This window comes from Megascapheus bottae, chromosome 36 (genome assembly GCF_031878675.1).
Source record: "Megascapheus bottae isolate mThoBot1 chromosome 36, mThoBot2.hap1, whole genome shotgun sequence".
Lineage (NCBI taxonomy): Eukaryota > Metazoa > Chordata > Mammalia > Rodentia > Geomyidae > Megascapheus > Megascapheus bottae.
The window spans coordinates 7,112,868-7,133,333 of NC_143544.1; the positions used below are offsets into that span (position 1 = coordinate 7,112,868).

The window sequence follows — 20,466 nt, forward strand, 5'->3', positions numbered from 1 at the left end:
CATCTGGGTCAGGAGCGTGGCCTGGTGGTAGAGTGCTTGCCTAGCATGCATGATGCCCTGGGTTCAATTTTTCGGTACCACACACACAGAAAAAGCCCAGTAATGGTGCTATGGCTCAAGTGGTGTACTTTTTTTTGGGGGGGAGGGAGAGGGTCAGTTGTGGGGTTTGAACGTGGGGTCTGGGCGCTGCTCTACTTATTGCCCCCTCCATCCCATGCCCACCTCGCCCAGCCCAGCTGAGCAGGATGGCAGGGCTGGGGAACATTTAAGATCTCAGGAGACTGAGATCTGAGGACTGTGGTTTGAAGCCAGCCTGAGCATTAAAGTCCCCACGAGACTCTCATCTCCAGTCAACCACTCCCAACCTGGAAGTGGCGCTGTGGCTCAAGAGGTGGACAGCACTGAAGGCCCCGGGTCCAGGCCTCACAACGGACTCAAACAAACAACCTGACTTGGCCCGCCTCAGGTTGGCTACTACAAAGAATGGAGTCTGGGCAAGGGCCACAGCTCGTAGGCCAGCACTGGCTGGCAATTTCCTGGGACTTCCTGGAAAGGCACGTGGCAGGGCAGGGCTCATGCCAAAAGCTGGGGGCAGGTCCTGGTATCACCTGGCTGCTCCAACTGCCAGTAGGTAACCACTGCTTTCTTGGCACCTGCTCAACATGGCAGGTAAACAGGAGGCATGAGAATGGCATTCATGTCCCCATCCTGTCCTTTCTGACCTATGTAAGCAACAAGAGGCTCCCATCCCCGCCCGCCCCTGCTGTGTCCCCTTTTTTGGCCAGTACTGGGTACTAGGGCTTGAACTCAGGACCTCACACTCTTGTTTGGCTTTTTCACTCATGGATGATACTCTAACACTTGAGCTTTTTGTTAGTAATTTGGAGGTAAGGGAATTGCGGGCTTATCCATCTGGGCTGGCTCTGAATGGAGACTCTCAGAGCTCAGCCTCCTGAGAGGCTGAGATTGCAGGCATGGGCCACCAGCAGCTGGCAGCACCCTCCACATGCGATGAGGCATGGGGCAGTGACTGCCACTTTCAACCCGACAGGAGAGGCAGGGTGAAGCACAGAGGCTCTACTGAAAATGTAACGGAAGCCCTGGGAGAAAGTGTACCCTGCTTATATTCTTGTGCTCTTTCTTCCAAGCAGGAGCTAGCTCCAGAACAAGACACAATTTTTAGATTTCCTCGTTTTTGCCAAGCCCCTCCAAATCCCTATCTTTTAGCCACCACTCAAAGATAGAAATTAGGAGTCAAGGCCAGGCCCCAGAACAGAGCCGGGGACTCCACTGCTGGCCGGTTCACAGCAGCTCTGGGAGGCACCAGCCTGCCCCCAGGTGGACTCGGGCGAGGCCTCCTGCGGTGGGAGGCTCAGGGGGAGGAACCGCCAGTCCTGCTGGGTAAGGAGGGTGTGCATGGGCACTGCCTGTGCTTCTGTCTTTGGAGCTGCACTCCACCTTGGGGTTGCATCACAGGAAAGGCAAATGGCTTTCAAAATGGTATGGTCAGGAAAATAGGAACATACTTAGAATATGCTTTTATTGCAGAGGTTCAATGTTCAATAGAACATTGTTTTTAACAGAGAAAACAGTGTAAGACAAGGACTCTCATTTTTGACATTGCCATCTTTCTTGTCTGCCCAGTGGTGGCAGGATAGGAGTTCCGGTCCAGGCACCTCAGGACTGCCAGAGGCAGGGCAAGAACCGGAGCAGCACTCAAATCCTCTGCCGGCCCCAAAGACAGGCAAGGGGGAAGTTGGAAGAATGGGGCCCTGGCTCCAAGGCCTTCTGGCACTTCCTTCCTCACTGAGCAGGAGCTCTAGAAGTTGCAGAGCTCAACATGTTTCCCATGAAGATGGGCACAAGACCGTCCAAGAGGTTCCACCTGCCTGAGCGATTTTAAGTCCCACTGGCCACTCTTCAAGAAGAGTGGAGGAGGGTGCAAGGGTTCCCTCTGCAGCAATGCACCTTCTTCCTGGTCACCCAGGAAGCTGGGCATGGCAGCCCTCCACCATCGGGAAGCGGAGACAGGGCCGTGACCATGGGACTGCCAGGACACTGGCAGGACACTGACTGGGGGGAAGTCCCAACCTAGTATCAGATGAGTGCCTGTCTAAGGGACAGCCACACTGCTGGCGTCTCATGAAGCAGCTTGTACTGAAGAATGCAAAGGAACATTCAGGCTACCAGGGCCTCATCGCTCATCTTGAGGGCACCTACCTGTCCCTCTTGGACTTCTGTCCTGAGGAAGGGTGCCCCAGCATTCCTGGAGTTCTCAGTCCCCATACCCACTGGCCCAGCCGGCCCTGTCCTGGCTGCACTCCCTGGTCTCCATCCATCGCAAAGGGTGTAGCTGAGTAGGTTTCTAAGCCTGTTTCCAACCTACAGCTTCCCACCTCCTCCCAGTGACACTCAGAAATAAGCTGAGGTCAGGTGCGGCTACCTCCTGTTCCCACAGAGATGGCCGCAGTGCCTTTGGAGGCTAAACTGAGGTATTACTCTCCAATTTCAGAACTCTACTGACCCAGAGCTGCCTGAAGCAAGTAGCTAACTGAAGGCACTCACTGGCAACTGTGCAGTGGAGGGCTGGGTGGAGCTAGGCCTCAGGGCCTCCTGAGAAACACAAACAGCCTGCCTTCTGCATGTCTGCATATCCTGAGCAGGGGAGCCATGTACTTTTGAGTGCTACTAGCAGGCCCTATGGGAGAATCCAGATGATATCCGAGACATAGGAGGCCTGGGGATCAAGTAGATCTATACAGCTGAGGCCCCCTGGGAAGAGGTTAGGTGGGGAAGGAGGATGGCAGAGCCTGTATTCACTCTGAGGAGTGAGAAACAGGAACACACAGCCCTTCAGAATGTTAATATTTTTACTTTGGGTGTCACAATGGGTGTGGGGTAGGAACAAGAGAGAGTGAACCAAGGAGGTAGAAGGCAAGCAGAGAAGCCCCCAGAGGCCCACCGGGCGTTTAATGCACTAGCTCTGGGTCTAAGCCTCAATATGCAATGAAGAGACCAAGAAAACCAGGTGTGCCTCAAAAGACATTTCAACCTCAAAGTCCAGGGTAGTATGACAGGCCAGGATGGACACAGACAGGACAAGTCACAGGCATTCCTAGGTTTCTGTAGACGTGTTTTTCCAAGAGCCCAAATTCTGTCATTTGCATTCTCAGCACTGGTCTTAACGCGGGTGCATTGAGAGAAGGCATCACACAGCTTGACCAAGGCTGCTCTGCCAGCCTCTGAGCTCTTCACTGACCAGCTCATGAACAGCATGTAGTTTCTGGAGGTTTTTAGGACATCAAAACCCTTCTTTCCAACTGCCACGAATGAGGCAGAGGAAGGTGTTCAGAAGGCAGCCTGAGGGTCAAAGACCTGGAACCTCAGCTCCATCTGCCCTTCTCCTGCTAGCAACTTCAGTCTCCTCCTCTATAAGAGGAGGATTGCTAGATTACTGATCCAAGATTTGATTCTCAGAAGCTTCAGTCATCATCAGCAAAGTCACAATCAAGGAAAAGCCTGGCTCCACTGAAAGCAGTGACAGACCTCAGATTCCCCCCAGGGCAGCTGAAGACCTCCAAACAGATGCAGGATCCCAGGCTCTAGTCAGCAGAGGCCCTGAGGGTAAATTCCTAAGAAGTTGTGCAATCTCTGAGCCTTGGTCCCAGCAAGGTCTAAGCCTGCTTTGCTTGAGGTCACCTGACTGTCCGCCTGTCATTCAAGCACTTCCACCAACTCTCAGATGCCGGAAAAGGAGACAGAAATGGGGACGCTCCTTACCAGGGCAGGATCTCATGAGAAGCACCAAGTCGCAACCCCTTGGAGAAGGAGCCATCCTCAACACCTGCCTCCCACCCAAACTACAGAACCCTGGTTCCAGGGTCGAGCTGGACCGGGGAGGGGAAACCCCATCCACGCTTTGCGTCTCTCCACAGCTGAGAAGGTCACTCAGGGATTACTCCACCCTACGTTAGGCGGGGAGCAGGGGATGTAGCCGGGCCCGGGACAGCGAGGGCTAGGGATTCTCCCCCGAGAGCCCTCCAGTCCTGCGGGGCCCCAAAGGCCCAGGCCTGGAGACCCTAAGGGAACCGGACAGCCGCCCTGCCAGAGCCGCTTAAGCGCTCGGGGGGGTGGGGGGGGGCTCCTGGTCTGACCGGGCCAGCAGACACAGGGCCCGCGCTGTAACTTCTGCACTGCTGGCAGCTGGAGGGGCTCGGGAGGGGGAAGCGCGGGATGGCCGGGCCCGCCGACGGCCCCGAGCGGGCGCCGGGAGCCCTGGCTGCGGGGCTGCGGCCCCCGCGACAGACGCCCGCTCGCTCGGGCCGGCGCGCCGCCCGGGAGGAGGGCACTCAAGGACAGGCAGGGGCCGAGGGCCGCCGGCGTCCCCGACGCCCCGCGCGGGCCCCGCGAGCCCGGCCCGCTGAGCCCCGGCCCGCCGCCCTCAGGCCCGGGCCCCGGGCCGCCCCCCTGCCAGGGAGACTCACCTCCGCGAGCCGGCGGCCGGGAGCGGCCCCTCGGTCGGCTGACCCGCAACTTCCACGGGGAGGGCTGCCGGCCGCGCAGCTCCGACGGCCTCCCGCGCCACAGCCGCGGAGCGCCCGGCCCCCGCAGCCTCACGCCACCTCCGTACTGCCCGCCTGTCCTGCCCGCCGACCCAACCAGCCTTACGCCGCCTCCGTAGCGTGGCGCCCGGCCCGGGCCCGCGGCTAAGGCGCGTCGGGGGCGCACACGGCGCTGGGTATGGAGCTCAGACTACGGATCCCATAGGGCCGCGCCGCGTCGCGCGAAGCACGCTGGGAGCTGTAGTCGTTGGGACCCCGCCCGGAAGTCCCGCCTCTCGCGCTATCAGCGACGCCTAGGCACCGGCCTCGGATCCTAGCGGAGGCCTAAGCCGGGTTTACGCAAGGCATGCAGGGATGGAGGCGGAGGACGGGCTGGATTACAGTTCCCAGAATGCCCACGAAGAGCCCGGGGGCGGGGCCTCCAGCGCCGTTGGCCGGGCTGGGAGGAAGGGCTCGGGCCGGGCCTGGAGCTCGCCGTGTGCGGCCGGCTCCTCGGCGATGGCCTCCACGGCACAGGGGGGGCCACCGTCCAGGCCCTCAGAGCGTTCGCAGGAGCCCCGGACCCAGGCTTCCATTGAAACGATCCATACTCGCTTCCCAAGGCCCCCTGCAGGGCCCCTGCCCCAGGGGACACCACCAGGAAGAAGCCTGGCCGCGGGCGGGCGGGTGGGGAAGGCGCGGCCTGGGGGCATCCAGAGCACTGGCGCAAGGGGCCGGAGGGCGCTGGGTGACCGACCTCAGGGACCCTCACTTCCCAGGGAGATTCGAGCTGCTGCGGCGTCCGGCCAGGGGCCAGTGGTGTAGCCCGCTGGAGCGCTGCTGGGTTCGAGCCTGTTGACGGGTAGCTGAGGCTCCTGCTCAGTCCACTGCACAGGAGCCGCTTGGTTAAGCCATGCCCCACATGGAAGAGAGAGCCAGCCCCCATCCGCCCACCCGTAAGAGGGTCTGCAAGCCTCACAACTGGAGGGAATGGGTTAGACCAGGGCTCCAGAGGCTTCCAGGTTATCTCTAGTGTTCTGACCACATTACCAGCTGGGCTTCCCAGGCCCCTGAGGCCTGCTGTGCTAGCGCAGTACTGGCCTGAGAGCACACCCTGAGGAGGGGACAGCCTGCAGGTGTTGAGGACACGGGGCACCCTGTAGGGGCAGAGGCAGTGGTTCAGTGGCCAAGTCTTTATTGAGCCCAAGGAGCCCAATACTCTTCTGGGCTAAGAGAATACAGCAGTAAAGAAAACAGAAAGATGGAAGAGGTGACATTGATCAAGGTCATTTGTACTCATAATCTAACTCGTGGAAGTGAAACCCCTTTGTATAGTGATTTAAAAACAAAAATACCAACCAGATCCCAGCATTGAGCTAATCTCTGGTCCAAAGCCCAGGTTTTAGTTACCCACGCCAGGAACTCTATGTGCCTGGGTCAGGAAGAATAACCACCTGATAGGAAAAAAGTAAAAGGGTAAGGCAGTACCAGCCACAATTCCTGCCCCTCTCTGGGTCTTCTTCAGGTCTCTGAACTGCTAGCAGGTTAAAAAAAAAAAAAAAAAAAAAAAAAGCTGGGCACCATTTAGGAAGCCAGCAGGACAGCATGGCTTCCTGCTAAATTTGCTGAGGTGAGCTACTGGTTATTGCTTTTGGGCCAGGTAGGAAGATTTGTGTCAGCAGTTGTGTGCAATGTCAGGAGCCAGCCACAAAGGACAGGTCCACTTGGTGGACACTCTAGCACTTGTAAGCATTATGGCCAGGCCACTACACCATTAGAGGCTGCGTGGTTCCTTCCCGAGATGCTTGCTGGAGTTACAGGCCTCCTCTGGAAACATCTCCAGGTACATTCTGCCAGCTAGCTGGACTCGACTTCTGCCTACTTGCAAGAAACTCTCCAGTAGCCCTTGCTACCAATTTTTCATCATGTGCTCCTCTTCCCATGTCGCAGAGGACTGTTCCCCTTGGGTTGAAGACTCCAGAGGGCCAGCAGTGCCCTCAGCAGTCCCTCTGCTGGTTGGATGGTGGATTGAACCAGCATCACAAACTTTAGTGTAGAAACTAAAGCTGCCTTTGATAGCTATTGGTGGCTCACGCCTATAACCCTAGCTACTCAGGAGCCTGAGGTCTGAGGATGAGTTTGAAGCCAGCCTGGGCAAGTCTGAGACATCTCCCAAGTAACTACCCAAAAGGCAGAAGTAGAGCTGTGGCTCTTATGGTAAAGCACTAGCCGTGAGCAGAAAAAACCCAGGAACAGAGCCCAAGACCCGAGTTCAAGCCCAAGGACACACACACAAAATCTGCCCATGAAGCTGCCAGGCCACAGTGGAGGTGCTTTCCTTGCCTAGGTGCCAGATAGATGCTGACAGTTTGAATTAGATGGAAGGGTAAATCACGGTCATGCAGGCAGAAACTCAGCCCTGTGTTACTGTTCCCAAATAGTCTCAGTTCCATTCAAGTGACCAGGCCAGCCTGTGTCCCACAAGTCATCTTGGTAGCTTTTGGGGCCAAGAGGGCAGGAGACCTGAACCCTGAGTCTCCCTGGATCTGTGTGCCCGTGTGACAGGCAAGGTGGACAGCTTGGTGTCAGGGGCATGAGCAAGCCACAGGTGCATGCTTTGCAGATCTGGTGATGCCTCCTAAAATCGCCACTGTGGCATCCTTTGTGCTGGCATCTCCTAAAGGGTGCATGGTCTTGCCCTCCTCATCCCTGACTACAGCACAGCTTTTCCCAGACAGGGTTTCAGGCCAGAGACCTGTGGTAGTAGTACACACCTCTACCCAGCTACTCCTCAGTGCCCTCTCAGCTCAGGCTCACTGAGGCTCTCCGTGGACTGCTGGTGGTCATAGGGACTTGGCCTTTAAGGAGTAACTGAGTGCCACCAGTGGTAGAGCCCAGGCACAGAGATTCTCAACTCTAATCAGAGCCACAGAGCCAATTGTCTCCTGGATTCAAGCTCCAAGGACCAACTCTCCCAATACCTTGGTCCACAGTCACCTACCTCACTCCCAGACCCTGTGGAGGCAGGAGCTGACCTCCATGTGCAATAACAGCTTTAATGGATGGTGTCAACACATCAGATAGGAGTCTGCTGGCTTCCAGCCCTCCTGCCCCAGGGCCCCTTCTTGGGGAGCTGAAGCCGGTGTCAGGAGCAGGTTGGTGGTTGGGAGACCTGTGTTTGTGGTCAGTGCTGCAGGATAGACAGCAAGGCTGGGCCATGGGGCCAGATGTGGGCACAAAAAGGCAGGGCTCTGGTATTTATATATTATACATATACATATACATATATATATTTTCATGTGTATACACAGATAGTTTTCTCTCTGTAAAGTATTAAAAAATTGATCAACCTTCAATCTATAAAAAATACCTACTCTACATGATAGAAAAATCTCTCCTCCAAGTTTACACTGATTTACACCCAAGGCTTTCCCCAAAATGTACAATACGAGGCGACATCTTAAACTGTAGTGTAGAAGGTGGGCCAGGGAAGGTGGAGGGGGTGGAGGGCAGCATGTGTGGGCACAAGCACACATACACTCACACTCGTGTGCACACTCATGCTCGCGTGCACACACGGCACACAGTGGACAGACAGTCTTTGCAGCGGGATTCCATCCCAACAGAGGGCACTGAGAGGCTGCTAGCCAGTGCCCTGGCCCAGGCAGGCTGAGCCGCTAGTGGGTGGCGCCACTCTGTGGTAGTGCAGGTGTGGGGTGGTAAGGGCGCCTCTGCTCCTGGTCTGTGCACAGTCTCCCAGCCTGTCTTCCAGAGACCTGGACTCTAGCCTGAGATGTGTGAACTTCCCTCAGGGCAGTGATCTGGGGACAACAGAGTCTAGGCGACCAAAGAAAGTCACATCTCTGCAAAGAAGCAGCACCTGCAGCTAGAGGCAGAGGAGTTGGTATGTCCGCCCATCCGGGAAGTGAGTTCTGTGTATCATCTCAAGTCCTGTGCTCAGAGCAAAGGTTCCTGATGGTCTCCCGGCCTAGGCCCCGGCGGGAGGGGCAGAACCTGAGGGTACAGCAGCGAGGTTCATACCACTGGAGTGCCTGCATGGCTTTGGGGCCCTGGTCCACTGAAGGCCACCTGGTGACAGCCCGAGCAGCTCCCAGCCCAATCTCACATGGACCAGCCTCACCTGCTGTCCTGCACACACCGTCACATCTCATGTGAGGGTCCAGGGCTCACACACCAGACATGGGTGGCACCTGTCAGGACGCCTGAGTAGAAAGCTGCAGACTCTTCCCGTAGGGCTGCACGGCAGGAAGAGTGTCTGCCATAGAGGAGGCACAGGGTAGCTCACCCCAGCCTGAGAGACTGTCCCCCATGTCTACACACAGGTTTAAGAGCCCATCAACTGTGGAAAAGACACAGGTGATTGTTGGCTGGGTGACGGGGTGAGGGGCTCTGGCTCCCCAAAGGTCAAAGCCAATAGCAGGCCTACCTTCACTCCTTGTCTGCTATGTGGGCTTCCCTTCCTGCCTTCTCGCTGCCCTCTACCTTCTGCAGCAAATCTTCACCTGCCCAGCCCCTCCATGTGAGGGCCCTGTGTACCCCAGGCTTAGCTGGCTATGGGACCTGGTGGCCTTCGTGACGTGAGGTGAGGCAGGGCCACTCCAGTGTGCTCATGGAGTCCTGGACCAGCCTAGGGCATTGCTGTCTACTTGACCTCCAGGATGGACGGGTTGGTCTCCATGATGGCCACAATGATCCTGTCAATGTAGTCCTGCAGGCGGAAGTTGATCTCTTCCTGCTTCTGGATTGCTTCCATGAGCTACGTGAAAGCAAACGCCCGATAAGAGCACAGGCCTGGAGCACAGGCCTCGGGTGTGCAGGCAGCAGGGTGTGTTACCTCATCTCGGGAGACTGAGCTGATCTCTGCAGCCAGGGACTCGGAGAAGGCTGTGGAGAAGAGGCTCTTGGCTCCCTGGATGCTGAGGGTGATGACCTGTCCATTCAGCTCATCATTTTGTTCCTTTAGGTTGCGGTTGTCCTGGGGGACAAAACATCATCATCATCACTGGGCCGGGGCCCCTGCTAGTGGATGGCCTAGAAAAAAGGACCTGCTAAGGGAGACCCAAGGGAGACCTCAGCTCAGGTGCCTTCCCATGCCAACCTTCTGGAAGCTTCTGCAGGAACAAGCGCAAGGTGTCAAGCCATACCTGCTTGAGCCTTCGGACCTCCTGCTCCAGCTCACTCTCTCGGGCACGGCTGTTGTATTCCTGCAGACCCTGGCTACTGCTGCGGCCTCGTTTTTGCTCTGCCTCCAGCCTGAGGAGCTGCAGATGCTCCAGCTGCTTACGGAGGTCCTCAATAAGCTATGAGGCAACCAGAGGACAGGCACCGGCCAGTCAGCCATCCGCTACTGGGAGACCATCACCTCACATTTCAGAAGGCCACTGGTCTTTCCCGGAAGCTGAAAGCTCTCTGTGTCCAAGTATGAAGAGCTCCTCAAGCCTTCCCCTAGGTTCCAGGCAGCATTGCCAGGGGAAGGCATGGAAGGGGCAGGTGGCTCTGCTCACCTCCTGTGTTGCCTCCTTGTCCCTCTGGAACTGGTGCCTCTCATGGCTCAGCCTGTCTCCCATCTTCCTCTTGTTTTCTTGCTCTTCATTAAGACGAAGTGTCAACTCTTCAATCTCATCCAGCAACTTCTGTTTTTCCTGCAAAAGGAGACACCAGTGTGGACACAGGCACGGCCTCACTCATGCTTGTAGCTCGATTCAGTGGCTTGTCCCCGAGTTTGATCTCCTAAGTGTACTGATACAAACATGGTGGGCTCAGAGGCAGCAGGGCAGGACTGTACTGCCTTGTGGTCAAGGCACACACAGGCCATAAGGGCCGTTTTTAAGCAGGGGAGGAAGGAGTATCCTTTGGGCAAGATCTGACACCTACTAGCTGTGGGTAGTTCTAGCCTGGCTCCTCTGATTCACATGAGAGGATGGAGCCCAGGTGGCCTCAGAACATCCTGGTTTTGAAGTATCCCAAAAGGCACTTTTATTTATTTATTTATTTTTTGGGCCAGTCCTGGGCTTGAGCTCTGTCCTTGGACTTTGTCAAGGCTAGAACTCTACTACTTGAGCCTCAGCACACTTCCAGCTTTTATCTATGTATGTGGTGCCGAGGAATTGAACCCAGGTCTGTGTGATGCTAGGCAAGCACGCTACCACTAGGCCAAACTCCTGGCTCCCCAAAAGGCACTTTTAAAAGGAATGGAGAGGGGCTGGGATTTTGGCCTAGTGGTAAAGTGCTTGCTGGGCTTAATTCTTACCACATACAAAGAAAAAGCTGGAAGTGGTACCTGTGGCTCAAGTGGTAGAGCATTTGCTTTGAGAAAGCCCAAGGACAGTGCTCAGGCCCTGAGCTCAAGCTCCAGGACCAAAAAAAAAAAGGAACGGAGAAAGGAGGTCACTCAGCAAATGACTGGAGCAGGGAGCCCACAACACTGGCGGCAAGTGTCCAGGATCAGGCTACCAGCCCGCCCCTAGAGAGCATGCTCAAGTGAATCAGAGAGGCGGGCTGGTCCCAGTGTGGGTCTCTAGACCCTGTGGACGAGTGCATGGGAGATGTGAAAGCTGAATAGGATCCAGTGCCACTAGCAGGACAACTGTGGTGCTCGAGAAGTCCGACTTCATGTCTTTGCCGCCACTCTGGAATTGAGAGCAGAGAAACCCCTTGCTTGGCAGAGTTGTTGCCGACTAGAGCAGCACAGCAGGGTGGCTTCCCTGACATACTGCTGGTGGTCAGTGGCTCACCTCCTCTAAGCGCTCGATGTTGGCCTTCAGACAGGGTGTGCAGGACCGCAGCTCACTGTTCTCCTCATCCAGCTGCTGGAGCCTGGGCACAAGAAGAAGGCTAGGCCCTAGTCTCCAAAAGTCAAAAGCATGTTTGCACAGGGCAGGGGAGACCTGGCAGGCAGCTGCTCTGTGACCACATGCCACAGCCAGGCCTTGACTTACCCAAGGACAGCCAAAGTTTCACAGAGAGCTTTGAGTGAGTGAGTGAGTGAGTGTGTGTGTGGGGGGGAGAGGGAGAGGGAGAGGGAGAGGGAGAGGGAGAGAGGGAGAGAGGGAGAGAGGGAGAGAGGGAGAGAGGGAGAGAGGGAGAGAGGGAGAGAGGGAGAGGGAGAGGGAGAGGGAGAGAGAGGGAGAGAGAGAGAGAGAGAGGGAGAGTGGGGGGGGAGGGAGGGAGGGAGGGAGGGAGGGAGGGAGGGAGAGAGAGAGGGAGAGAGGGAGGGAGGGAGAGAGGGAGAGACAGAGAGACAGAAAGAGAAAGAACACTCAGAGCCTCTCACTCATTCTCCTTTGCCTTTTCTGCTCAAGTCTGACACGTGAGCCCCACATCCAGCCCTTGTCTGGTTAGAGGTACGAGTCTCATGGACTTGCCTGACCTGGCTTCAAACCACCACCTTCAGACCTCAGCCTCCTGAGTAGTTAGGATTATAGGTGTGAGCCACCAGCACCCACCTCTACACCGAAACTTTTCTGTGAACACCACCCAGCTTTTAAGTTCACTCTGGGCTCAGGAATGACGTCAGCCTCTGCAGGCTCTAGCTGAACTGTCTGGCTCTGGGATGTGCCCACGCGGCTGAGAGAAACTCCATCCAGAGATGCGCAGCATGGCCTCACAGTCGCCACCCCCAGTATGGGCGTTTCCCCGTGCCGCCTGTGACCCGTGCTGAGTTCCCTGGCCCTCTACTTCACACTGTGGTTAGACTAGGGTGGTGCTGGCCTTCAGCCCTCAGGCCAGGGTGGACAGTTGAGACTGCGGGCACCGGCCACTGCCCGGCAATGACTGCTATGTCCATCTGGTGCATGGAAGGACACACATTGGTTTTAGAAAATATTAAGGTTCCCACTTTGGTACAGTTAGGCTTCACCCTGGTGGCTCCACCGCCAGGCTGTGCAGGACATCTCTCACCTGCCGGGACCCTTACCCACCTAGCCTGCAGGTTTTCAATCTCGATGCTCTTCTCCCGCTCCATCTTGCACAAGAGCTCCTTCTGCTTCCTCGCCTCTTCCAGGACCATCTCACTGGCTCTCAACTCCTGCTCCTTCAGCTGTTCCTCTAGAGCGTTGGCTCTGAGGGCAAAGTGGGGAATATGAGCATGCCTACAAGGCCTACATGGTATCTGCTCCCAGGTCCTGTGCACCGACAGTAGCTGCTAGGCCGTGGCCACCACACATACACTGTGCCTCAGAAAGGGGCCACAGTCACCGATCTTGGAGCGCACAGAGGCAAGTCTAGGTTTCAGCAATAACATGTTTCAAGTTGTGACAAAACTTCTATACCATATCCCTGTTGAACTTGCTTCAAAGCTGCGCAACATCCTCACTGATGAGGCATTTGAGTTTTACTGTAGCCAGAGTCACAAACAAATCAACCGCCTTGAGGACCTTTCTGCCCGCCTGAATGACCTTGAGATGAATAGGTAACACTAGTGCATGGCCTTGCTTTGTTCTAGGGTTGAGGCAGACTCTGGCTGTTGCGGCCTCCATGCTGGTCTGATCCAGGGTGCTCCTGTCCTGGTTGCCCAGACCAGACTGAACTCCCAACCCACACAGGGCCCAGGCAGTGGAACTCTTCCTTCCTGTCTCTCCTGAGCTGTGTTTGCTAGTCTTTCCCCACCCCTGTGCATATGGCCAAGGAGAAGCACTTAATGAGAATGCTGGGGAGTGTAAGCCATGACACACCACGGCTGCTTCTCACAGGAGAACTTACCGTTTGCTGGAGAGAGATGAAACTTGTACCTACAACAGTATGCTATATGGGGACTGTCTTGAACGCTGGCCTCATGCATGGTTATATAGCTAGCTTTCAGGACGACCCCGCTGTAATCTAAACACTCACCACTCATACAGCACATGCTGCCCATGTCTGGCACCATTCAGAGCCCCCTGTGTTGCTCGCTAAGATCATGGATGAGGAAACTGAGACTCAAAGGGAAGGTGGCCTAGGCAACTCATGTAAGAGCCGGGATCTCATGTGGATTGCCCGAGTCCAGTAAGGACATGGGTTCTGAGGATTCTAAAAGTGCCTCCTGGACCTCCCCCTGCGCTGGGTACCTTACAATACCCAGCTCCTCCACGAGGCCTAATGTTCCTACCCAGTTAATCGTATCCCGTGTAAGAAACATGAGGGCAAATGTAGCAGGCCTGTGTGAGAACTCCCAAGATGCAGCATTTCAGGGAGCCTACATCAGGAGTACCTGTACTCTGTGTCCTCCTCAAAGCCTGTCCAGGACTGAGGCTGCACCTCTTGTCTTTCTGCTACAAAGTCACTTCCATAGGCTGAAGTTCTCAGGGCGGGCTACACCCCTGCAAATCCAGGTAGGCCATATATCTGCAAACATCTCCTTCACTTGTTTCTTTAATACAGCGCTGTACCCCAAAGCTCATACCTGCCATTTCTGAAGCCCTGGGCAAGGACTCACCTAATCTCTCCATGCCTGTTTCCTCATCTGTTAAACAGAGACAGCATCTGCCTTCCAGGGTGACAGCAAGGGTGAAAGAGATGGTCCAGGTGGGACTGTCTTAGAGCAAAGAGCCTCGGCCAAGGAGTAGTGCCGTGGCCAGATACTTCCTCAGAAACAGAGGTGAACAGGCAGGTCTCTAATAGTTACTGCTGGCTGCAGGGCAACCCTAAACCAATCCACCAGGATTCCCAAGCTCTTCAGCAAACTGACTGAGAGAAGCTCTGGACACACCCATAGTACGATGAAAAAAAGAACATGTTACAAGTCTGTTTTAAACTCAGGGTGCATGCAGCACACAGTCCATTACTGAGTCAAGCCCTCATGTGTCTGTCTTATTTATTTTTTTTTTTGGCCATACTGGGGTTGAAACTCAGGGCCTCTCATTCATTCTTTTTGTTTGCTTGGCTGGTATCACTTAAGCCATGCTTTCAGCACGGCATATTGTTGGTAATTTTGTAGACAGGGTCTCAAAGCCTTCTTCCAGGGCTGGCCTCAAATCGAGATGCTCCAATTCTCAGCCTCCTGAGTAGCTAGGAGTCTAGACACAAGGCACTGGTACCCAGATCCTTATGGTTTTAATCTGCACTTCTCATGACTGAGAGCGTATCAGATCATGTGCTCACCTGTGCACCAGCTGGAGGTTCTCCTGTCTCAGCCGGCCATGTTGCTCCCCAGCAGCCATGCTGTCCTTCTCTAGCTCTGACACTCTCCTCTCCAAGAAGACAACCTCCATAATGACATAATGGTTTAAGGAGCTAGTGCAGTGAGGCAGAAGAATCCACCCCCCCCGCCCCCCACAAAACACACACACACACACACACACACACACACACACACACACTGGGAGACAGCATGAGGACTGGTCACCATTGCTCAGCTGAGTGGGAATTGGGTCCAATTCCTCAGCAACTGTTCTGTAAACACCCCGTAGTCCCTGTCATCTAACAGCACAAGGCTGACCGCCAGTGGGGTTGAGAGGCGGGTGGAGACCAAAACCACCCTTCTGACTTTTCCATGGGCTAATGTGTGTCCACACTACTACCTAAAGAACTCAAGAGTCCTACTCTGCTAGACAAAACACACAGAGGAGGCCTAGGTCCTGGGGACAGGAGGAGTTTTGGTTCCTCCCTCCCTGAGGGACTCTCAACATGGGAGACAAAAAAATACCTGAATAGTCTACAGTGTTGGCTGCCATGGAGCAGGAGCTTGCATGTGGAGAGAGGCAAGGTGGGGTTCAGAGGAGGTGAGCACGTTGGCTGTCACCCTCTCCAAGGCTCAGGCTGCCCTGGGAAATGGTCTGACCACAGTGAGGAAAACAGCTTACTCCTGATGCAGTGCCGCCACAGCCACCTAAAGCTCAGTGGTATGTCCTGCCTCCCACCCCCAGGTTTCCTGGTCTTGCCTCCACTGGCCCTGGCAGCTGAGTGTCCATTATCCCCTTGATTCTGCTGCCTTGAATTGACTCAAAGACACACATGGACACCTGGGTCATGCTTGAAATTTAACACCAGTCAATGGATCCCCCCCACCCTTTTTTTTTTTTTTACTGGTTTTGCTCATGTGCTACAAAATGGCCTTTTGCCTTATAGCCATTGGACCCCTTGAAAAACTTACTGAGGATTATCAGGGCTGAACGAGAAGAGCTAATCAGCAACTGATGACACCTTGGCTATCGGAGCTGTCTTGAAAATGTTTCAAAGGCCAGAGCAGGAACAAGGGTCCCTAATGGCTGGCAAGCATCTCAGAGAAAACACAGGTCCTCAGACACCAGCAAAATTCCAACCATACACACTCCTCAGCTCCCATTTCCCATGGCTTACCTTGTCAGCAATGTCTTCCTCTAGGCACTCCATGGGATCTGGGGGAGGGTCCTCCAGGGCCTCCATGGTCAGAGCCCCTGACTGGTGCAGGTACCTATGGAACAGTCAACAGCAGAGGGAAGAATGGGAAAATGACAAGTTCCGCAAATACCAGCACTACCCCCTGAAAGGTGGTTAGCATTATCAGAGGGCAGGGGCTTCTCTATTCCTAGCTGGGGACCGGGGAGGCGGGGAATGCCATCTGATCAACGCCCTGAACAAAGGGGGTTCTCTCCAGGCCAGCTACCTTTACCAAGAGGCTGGAAATGAGCAGGCTGCACTCTGGACCAGAGTCATCTTAATGTCCTTTGGACCCTGGACCCTGACAGCATGACCTCCCTCTCTGTCAGCTAAAGGGACAGAGGCACTTTGCACTTAGGTGCAATAAAATATATCATTTCTCATCATGATACGAGTTTCATCAAACATTAATTCAGGATTTACAGAATACCTATAAGGTGTCTCTCTCTCTCTCTCTCTCTCTCTCTCTCTCTCTCTCTCTCGCTTGCTCGCTCGCTCACATGTGTGTGTGTGCGTGTGTGTGTGAGTAGTAGTAGTAGTAATAGTAGTGAGAATCTAGCTATGTAGCTCAGAGTGGCCTCAAAACCACAATCCTGTAATCCTAGCTACTCGGGAGGCTGAAATCTGAGGATCAAGGTTCTAAGCCAGCCCAAACACAAGCACTAAAGTACATGAGATTCTTTATCTCCAGTTAACCACTGGAAAACCAGAAGTGGTGCTATGGCTCAAGGGGTTGAGGTGAAGAGCTCAAGTACAGCGCCGAGGCCCACAGTTCAAGCTCCACGACCAAACAATAACAACAACAACAACAAAAAAAAAAAAAACCAGGAAAGAAAAGACACAATTAGGTTAGAGGCATAACTGGCACTGCAAACCTATCATCTCAGCCACAATGCACATACAAAGGCTTGAACATTTCTGCAAAGTGCATTATAGAAGGAAAAATGGGGGCAAAAATGAAAGAAGGCAGAGACAAGTAATCAACAATTCAACCTTGAAACATATAAGGGAACTTAAGGTGCTGAGGAGACCTGGCCAAGACCATGGTAACAAAGCTGAGAGATATCCTGCCAGCAGGGATGGGAGGGACTGTTTCCTGGGTGGAGATCTTGTGGCCCCCACAGAGGCCTGAGCAGTGAAGGCAAGATAAAAGACTTGGAAATTGACAAGGCCATCACCCATTCCAGCAGTGGCCATAGTGTCTTACAGATTTCCAACACTAACTTCAAAGAAGACTCACCTTGGCTGGGAGTTTGGCTTAGTGGTAGAGTGCTTGCCTAGCATGCACGAAGACCTGGGTTCAATTCCTCGCTACCACATACATAGAAAAAAGCCGGAAGTGGTGCTGAGGCTCAAGTGGTAGAGCTCTAGCCTTGAGAAAGTCCAAGGACAGGGTTCATGCCCTGAGCTCAAGCCCAGGACTGGCAAAAAAAACAAAAAAACAAAAAACAAGAAACAAGACTCACCTGGCCAGCCTTGGTTCCCCTCACTTTTCATAATAAGACAGCAACCAAAACTCAAACAAAATGCTTTAGGACCTCACTTCACCTCAGCAGGAGAACCACTGGGCTAGGAGAGGACAGGACAGGCTGGGCAGGAAACCAAGACTGACTGGGCTCTCAGAGTATGAGGCCCTCAGTCAGTCCTTACGCAACTGGCCTACAGAAGATACAAGGACAATGCAGCCCGCATAGCAAATGTCTAGTACCAGAAGGCACCAAGACTGCCCTAGAAATCTGTCCCACAGTACAATCCCTAAATTGATTTTCCATCACAAAAAGTAACTTTTTAAAAAGCTTTTAAAACAATGTGGAAGAAAAATATTTCTGGGAGTTGGGAGCATGGTCTAGTGGTAGAGTGCTTGCACAGTATGCACAAAGCCCTGGGTTCAACTCCTAAGTACCACATACACAGAAAAAGCTGTAAGTGATGCTGTGACTCAAATAGTAGAGTGCTAGCCTTGAGATGTATATATAAACATATATATATATTCAAGTTTTAAAAATTTAATGCATTTATTTATTCACTAGGATTTGAATTTAGGGATATATACATACATCCGTACACACGCACACACGCGTGCGCACACATGCACACACGCACGCACACGCGCGCGCACACACACACACACACACACACACACATTTCTAAAATGCTTTTCTTTTGGGCCTGGGCACTGCCCCTGAGCTTTTGTGCTCAGGGCTAGAGCTCTACCACTGGAGCCCCTATCCAGGCTTTTGGGTGGTTAACTTGAGGTAAGTAAGAGCCCGGACTGGATTCAAACTGTGATCCTCTGATCTAAGCCTCCTGAGTAGCTAGGATTATAGGCACGAGCTACCAATGCTCAGCTAAAATGTTTATTTTGTTTTGTTTTTCAAGTATGGCTGTTAATATCATCCAGAACATTAAGTAAAAAGTCGAGGCTCTGCCTACCTTGCCACCTTCCTGCTGGAGAGCCGCTTGGCTGGGCTGTGCAGAAACCAAACAAACAGGAAAATCATGTCAGAGAGCAAAAGAAGGGTAGGAGGAAACAGGAAGCTTAGGCTGAGAAGATAGCAGGATTTAAGCATGCATTCCCCTGTCCCAGGCAAGCTCCATGCACATAACACACACTCAGCAAGACAGAGGGCAGGTCTACCCCCAAAATTACAGATGAAGCCAACCAGACTATAGTTCAGGGCTGGGCCCAAGGTCTATACACCATCAGACACTGTCACGTAACATGGTTCTGAAGCTACCCTCTCCCCTTCCCCCCACCCCATGCTTGGCCATCAAAGGCTTCCAGTGAAACAAGACACAGGCCTGCCTGTTCCAGGAGAATCTGTCATGATTTTGAGTTGGGCCCATAAACCTATGGGGCAGGGATTCAGGAAACCCTTCCTGAAGCCAGTCCAGGAAAGTCAACATGGTCATACGCATGTTGTCCATATGACTTAGCCATCTGCAATGGTGACAAGGGTCAAATGCACCTCGTTTCTGGATCCCAGATTATGGCTTTCCTTCTGAACTAGGGGCTTTAGCCCAAAGAAAACTCACTTATCACTGAGCACAGGAACCATTTGCCTCAGCTTGTAGAAGCTGGAGCCATTCTTCACCAGCCTCCCAATCTCTTTTGAGGATCAAGCAGACAGAACTACCTGTAGAGATGTAGTCTGCACCAGTCATTGGTTCAATACCTGTGGGCTTGGGTCAAACTCCCCTTTACACTGCCATCAGGGACTTATTTTTCTCCATCGCAATTTTGTGTTTTACCAGTAGGGGGCAGTGAATGTTGACTCAATCCTTCAGCATGATCCTTTAGCCTACTGGGCTCAGATCTTTGGTGCAGCTCAGGAGGCAGGAACACTGTGGAGGCCCCTCCCCTCCCCTCCCCTCCCAGTGAATAGCTTTTCTGGCAGCATGAATACAATTTTCTGGCAAGTTCTACATGATAGATCCTCAATTCCCGAGAGCACAGCAGGGCATGTCTTTGCCACTCAGTTTCTCATGATTTTCCAGCTCTATGGTTGCAGCATTGAACCTGGGTGGGCAGTGGCTCCAGATCCTGGCCCTTGAGTAGTAGCCATTTACAGTTTCTCTGAGTCTTTATTAGTGTACCAGCCAACACCTTGTACTCCAACCCCAGAATACTCAGACTTCACACCGTACTATGTCTGTTCAGATACTCTGTCATTTTCCTCTTGACTGGTCCCTAATTAGTATAGTACATTTTCGTGCAAATCTGATTTCATTCTAATATTGAGTGCATTTCCTTAACAACACGTGAGGGCAGACTATTCAGTGTATCTGTCAGCCTATGGGTATATCTCTGGGTAGAGAAGACTTCACAAAAAAGACTTCAGACTTCTTGCCATCATGTGGCCTCACTGGTGGTGCTAAGCCATATCTACCACCCCAAAGGCCTGACTCATCTGGAGGCAGGTTCTCAGCATGGCAAGAGATCATTTCCATGTCTAAATCTTCAGATTAGGGACTGGGAGTTTGGCCTAGTGGTAGAGTGCTTGCCTAGCATGCACGAAGACCCGGGTTGGATTCCTCGGTACCACATACATAGAAAAATGCTGGAAGTGGTGCTAAGGCTGAAGTGGTAGAGTGCTAAGCCTTGAGAAAGTCCAAGGACAGTGCTCAGGCCCCAGGCCCAAGCCCAGCACTGGCAAAAAAAACCCACTTCAGATTAAGAAACAAGACGCTGTACCCCAGTGTGGAAGAAGCACACATCTCCTCACTTGCTACCCCAGCATGGAAGCATACATCTCCTCACCTGCCTAGAACAGCATACAAAACGCCTAGCTGAACAGATAATGGGAAAACTGGTTCCCCTAAAATTTAAGCCAGTAAGTCCTTGGAATCACCACACTAGATTTGCTCAAGCTTCCCAGGAATACCTCTTAAAGAGTGTTTCTGGCTTCCCATTATGGTTTCCAAGACCCCAGGGTGCATCAGGATGGCCAGAACCTACTCTCCACTAGCTCAAAGCCTCTTCTTGAAAGCCATCGTGGGGGGCTGCCTAAAGCCCACAGCACCTGTGCTTAGCACCAGCCTGCTTACCTGGAGATACCGCAAAAGGTGG

The 20,466-nt window shown here is 53.5% G+C and overlaps 1 protein-coding gene across 2 annotated transcripts in view; it reads right to left on the minus strand.

Moving 5' to 3' along the window:
* Window positions 1-8,176: 8,176 nt before the first annotated feature.
* Rab11fip3 (RAB11 family interacting protein 3) overlaps window positions 8,177-20,466 on the minus strand; it is a 46,664-nt gene continuing 34,374 nt past the window's right edge. For both annotated transcript variants that reach the window (XM_090324909.1, XM_090324908.1), the window contains 9 exons: window positions 18,330-18,365; window positions 15,837-15,930; window positions 14,640-14,743; window positions 12,482-12,622; window positions 11,297-11,378; window positions 10,067-10,204; window positions 9,707-9,862; window positions 9,397-9,537; window positions 8,177-9,318 (listed from right to left, as the gene is read on the minus strand). In XM_090324909.1, coding sequence (XP_090181035.1) covers window positions 9,205-9,318; window positions 9,397-9,537; window positions 9,707-9,862; window positions 10,067-10,204; window positions 11,297-11,378; window positions 12,482-12,622; window positions 14,640-14,743; window positions 15,837-15,930; window positions 18,330-18,365 — 1,006 coding nt within the window. In that variant the 3' untranslated portion in view covers window positions 8,177-9,204. The remainder of the gene's footprint in view (window positions 9,319-9,396; window positions 9,538-9,706; window positions 9,863-10,066; window positions 10,205-11,296; window positions 11,379-12,481; window positions 12,623-14,639; window positions 14,744-15,836; window positions 15,931-18,329; window positions 18,366-20,466) is intronic.